We start from the raw sequence: 5000 nt of genomic DNA, 5'->3' as shown, positions 1-5000 counted from the left end.
TTCACTACTTACTCTCGGGAGCTGACTTGGGGAGGATTTACTGTTGCTGACACAGAGCTCATCCATTTTATAGTGGTGTCGCCGTGCAAAAGCAGATCATTCGGCTGAATGGTAAATGGTAAATGGACTTGACTTATATAGCGCTTTCTAGCCGATTTTCTCAGCCCCAAAGCGCTTTACATATCTTACCACATTCACCCATTCATACACACACTCATACACCGATGGTAGAAGCTGCCATGCAAGGCGCACCCTGAACCATCGGGAGCAATTTGGGGTTCAGTGTCTTGCTCAGGGACACTTCGACATGTGGCGGGGAGACGGGGGATCGAACCTCCGACCCTGCACTCCAGAGGCGATCTCCCTACCGACTTCGCCACTGCCGCCCTATAAGCGGCCACTGCCGCCCTGAAGCAGAAATTGTGACTGTAGGGGCGCCCTTAGCTCAGTTGGTAGGGCGTCCCCCCCATGGGCCTCAGCCAGCAGCGGACCCGGGTTCGATTCCAGCCCGCGGTCGTTCTCTGCATGTCACTCCCCTCTCTGCCCCATTTCAACTCTGTCTCTACACTATCAATAAAGCATAAAAATGCCAAAGAATATCCTTAAAAAAAATTATGACTGTTTATTAATGAACATGTACATTGTGAGGTGACCAAGCTTGAATTGAAACTCCAAGTTAGTAATATTGGAGCTGTGTGCACACTGGAAGTAAAGTGTGATATTATAGTGCCAATTAAGTCTCTATGGTTACCTTAACACCCAATGAAACGTGTAAATGATGCATAGTATATGAAGTTAAACCTACTAAATGATAAGTGGTCCAAAACATCATCCCTCTTAAACAGCTGTTAGCTTAAAATGTGTCAGGAAAGATTGATTTGTTATTAGATTTCTAGCAGAACTACAGCAGTCTCTTTACATCTCTGTATGAATTATTGTAATTTAAAATACTTTACGTGGAAAATGAACAGCAATATGTTTGATTGGTATACATATTAGACACATTTGGTTTATCCTCTTGTGCACTTTAAACAGTGCATAAGGTACATTAAACTGAAATACCTATGCTTCATACCCATTTGACAGTTAATTCACTATGGTAGAGTCACAATATGAGTGCAATGATGGATACTGACATTTGTTTGACTCAATAGAGCACCAGGCTGTCCTGTTCTTGCCACCACCCTGTTCTGTATGTTCTTACATAATAATTCCTAGTCTTTTATATCAGTTACTCTGACCTGCTCACAGTTCATCTAGTCAGAAAGTCAAAGATACTTTGCCAATTTTTTTTTTTCTCAGTACCTCGTCGTTGCTATTTTTTTCAGGCTCTGCAGAAGTTAGCAAGCCAGTACCTAAAAAGAGACTGGCCTGGAATGAACCCTGATGACCAGAGAACAGACTACAGGTATGTGTGCATGTGACATATAGGTATGCATCCGTATTTCCCATAAAGCACTGCTAAAAACTACATTTTAGTCTAGCATTTATTCTATTTTCCTTCTACCTACAGTCAGTTGTGTGACTCGGATGATATCTGGGTTCTACCGGATAGCTCCAAATCTCTAGAAAAAACACAATATGGTCCGCTGCACAATTGTGAGTCATTATTTACTGCAACCGAGGTGCTGCCATATAAAACCGCAAGCTGAATCCAACTTATTGTGGAAACCAGAAATGAAGGCAGTTGGCAGATTTAGTGGCATGAGTTTAGTGTTTGTTGGTTCTAGCAACCACTGCAACATTTTCTACACAAATCTTTTCCCTTTTCAGGTGTGAGCACATACAATTTCCCAGGCCCACAGTAGCAATCATACAGTGGTTTAGGGAATTAAAAAAATGCAGCCACTCTGCTGTAGAGCATTTTGATTTGATTTCCAACTAATTTCTCTTGGGAGTACCGGTTATAGAACAGCAACATGCATTTATGTGCTTTTTCTCTCCAACTAGGAATGTGTATGCAGTGTGGAGGTCCTACCTAGAAGGTACAGTGCAGGTCAGCCAGTCCAGGCTCAACGTGTGTGACAACTACAAAAGCCAAGTATCAGAGCCTGCCAAGACTGTTAGATTCTACAAGGAGCAGCAACTCAAAAAGGTGGGTGAATGTGTGGACTGTGGGAGTTAGTCATAGAGTCCTTAGGCAGCCTCTGTTCTCCATCCCTCTCAATGATGTCCTCCCATGTACGCACACTGAGTTAACGTGACTCATGTTGTTCGGCCCTATCTCTAACAACTCGCCTGTTTTCCTTTTTCCCTTTCACAGACCATAGATCAGTTGAGTGGCATTCAAGCAGAGCTGCAGGAGTCTGTGAAGGAGCTTGCCAAAGCCAAGAAAAAATACTACGACTGTGAGCAGGTTGCCCACGCTGTACGAGAGAAGGCAGACATAGAGGCCAAGTAGGTTCATGTTGTGTGTGTGTGTGTGTGTGTTGGTAGGGGTGTACTTAAAAAGTGCTATGACTGAACAGATGGTCTCCATTGTCAGAGAGAATACCATCAAGAGAACCAAGTTGGTGAACCTCACTCAGGGATTATACAGTATGTGTGAGTCTGGGAGATAGAGAGGGAGGGAGAAACATCATCATTGAGGTAGAAAAGAAGCAATCAATGACATATGTATAGTAGTGTTTATGAGAAAGAGTCAGACAAAGAAAACACAGATAAGAAAAGCCCACAAGCTTAAGTACAGAATCGAGGTTTGACAACATCGGTGGGTGCAGTCCTCTTGGTGTGAATCCAAGGAATATACTTCAATTGAGTCTTGTCTGCAGACATTTAAAATACACTTTATTTTTTACCCTCACAGGGGCAGATACAAACTCTACCAAATATGATTTGTGTTGTTCCCACCAACTAGAAGCCCCCGTAACTACTAGCAGTAACTATGGTGACATTTTCCCTTCATTGAATTCTCGGCTCTGCTTAGCACCCAAATGGATAAGCCAGTCAATCTCTTTCTGTTTTCTGTCACTCAATAGAATGACACAGCAACAGAAATGGCTGCTATGCCGCTGCGCCATTATGTGCGTGTGTATTTCCGCAGAGATAAATAAATGGCGAGACATTAGTCATTGTAGGGCATGAGGAACAAACAGCAAGAAATTGGTGTTAATGCACAGACGCAACACATACTTTTAAGACATCTTGGGGCTTTAAATAGGGTAAAATAATCAGAAACACACCCACACATGTAGGGAAAGGACGGACATTACCACACAGCCGTGATGCATTTTGGATCTGTATGTGAGAGAGTTAATGGTACAAACACAGGGCCTGTTTCACACAGTTGCACAAAAAAACAACACAAGCATTCTTTCACACAGGCTCACTCCATCATGTTATCAGATAGGTCTTTCTGATATTACCATCAATATAAATCCTGATGACTAGATCAGGCTGAGATTTATTGCTGAGTTATGTTGTGTCCAAAAACAAAAAAAAGAGAGAAATTGCATTTTTAAGTTTGCAAGCATAGATAACCTCATATAAACATTCCTGAAATGGTTGTCATTGTTTGTTAAACTTAATTCAAATATTGATGCATGATTCAGTAAGATTTACTTTTTTCAAACTTTTATTTTCAGGTCCAAACTGGCTCTTTTTCAGTCAAGAATTAGTTTACAGAAAGCAAGTGTAAAGGTAAGAGGGCTCACTCACAAAGACACAAACACAACACTGTCACTCCCTTTTAAGTCAGATATTTCAAGTGGGCTGTCTTAGGCCATGATACAGATATGGTGGTCACAGTAAAGACATGCGCTCGACTTTGTCAGTGCTTTGCAGTATTACAATATCTCTCTGCCTCTCTTTCATTTCAGTTGAAAGCCAAGAGAAGTGACTGTAACTCCAAGGCAACACAGGCCAGGAATGACTACTTGCTTACGCTAGCTGCTGCCAACGCTCACCATGACCGGTACTATCATACAGATCTGCTGCACTGCATACAGGTATTTATATGAGAATGAGTATACCAATTGTAATATGTGAGTGGTGTGCGAGCAAATCTATGTGTCGACATTTTTAGAAAAACATCAAACATCATTTGTTTAAAGGTGCTCCAAGGAGCTTTCAGTTTTTGTTGATTCTTGCACCCCCTTTAGACAAAAGAAGTATTGTTTTTACTACGCCAGCTGTTGTTCCTGGGTGAGCGTACCCATGACAAAGGCATTAAGATAAACTATATAAACATAGCATTCTTTGCACTGATGGTCTGGTTTGCTGTTACATGTCATTTCTGATCATCAGAGAATAAATTAGACTGTTTCAGAAATATTAAAAAATTCCTCGTGGCACTTTTAAAATAGATTTCCAGGCAGAAGAAACTGAGTTTGTAATGCTATTTTATTTTAGTAAGAGTGCTACAGTATGTTTCAGTTATACCCAGAGGGATTTTCCAGGAACGCAGACAAATATTCTGGTACTAAAATGCGAAGTGGGGAGCTCCTTTGAATTAATGCTCAATTCATGATATACTATCTTCCTTTTATGAGTGCACAAAGTCAGACACCCTTTCAGTGCCACTGAAGTAGTTGGAGCGGGGAAAACTTACATAAATATGTGTCGATTTCACACTTTTGTGCCATAGAGTTCTCTGGATTTATGCTTTGAATTTGGCCTATGTTTAAACAGAATCCTACCAAATGAACCATTCTGATGCTCACTTTCACCAAATTATTGGAATGAAATTATACTTTCACAAGGTGAAATGGAGGGGGAAGGCCATGTCTTTTTGACAATCAACTATACATCACTGTAAACCTGAATCAACACGGTTGATGGTTGATCCCTCCAAAATCCACGTGCGATCACCGAAGGCTTAACTCATGTACAGTAGATGCACCGACAGTGCTGTTGTAATGACTCAGAATTCCTCACAGGGGCGACACAGAAGTTACGCATTATAGCTTTAACTGAACCCAAATAATCCACCAAAACTGTAGCAATGACATCTGTGAGGAATAATAATCCAGTTATTACTAGTGCATGCAGAAATGCCAGCC

General features: G+C 41.3%; 1 protein-coding gene across 2 annotated transcripts in view; it reads left to right on the top strand.

The window, feature by feature from the left end:
• The window catches only part of fchsd2 (FCH and double SH3 domains 2), a 61408-nt gene that overhangs the window by 21442 nt on the left and 34966 nt on the right, over positions 1 to 5000 (top strand). For both annotated transcript variants that reach the window (XM_080053370.1, XM_080053371.1), the window contains 5 exons: positions 1329 to 1408; positions 1951 to 2095; positions 2264 to 2397; positions 3585 to 3639; positions 3819 to 3947. In XM_080053370.1, the coding sequence (XP_079909496.1) occupies positions 1329 to 1408; positions 1951 to 2095; positions 2264 to 2397; positions 3585 to 3639; positions 3819 to 3947 (543 nt within the window). The remainder of the gene's footprint in view (positions 1 to 1328; positions 1409 to 1950; positions 2096 to 2263; positions 2398 to 3584; positions 3640 to 3818; positions 3948 to 5000) is intronic.

The sequence above is a fragment of the Ammodytes marinus genome, assembly GCF_949987685.1.
Source record: "Ammodytes marinus genome assembly, chromosome: 3".
NCBI classification, from domain to species: Eukaryota; Metazoa; Chordata; class Actinopteri; order Uranoscopiformes; family Ammodytidae; genus Ammodytes; species Ammodytes marinus.
The sequence above is the reverse complement of the archived record's forward strand: the minus strand, read 5'-3'. Positions and strand labels throughout refer to the sequence as shown.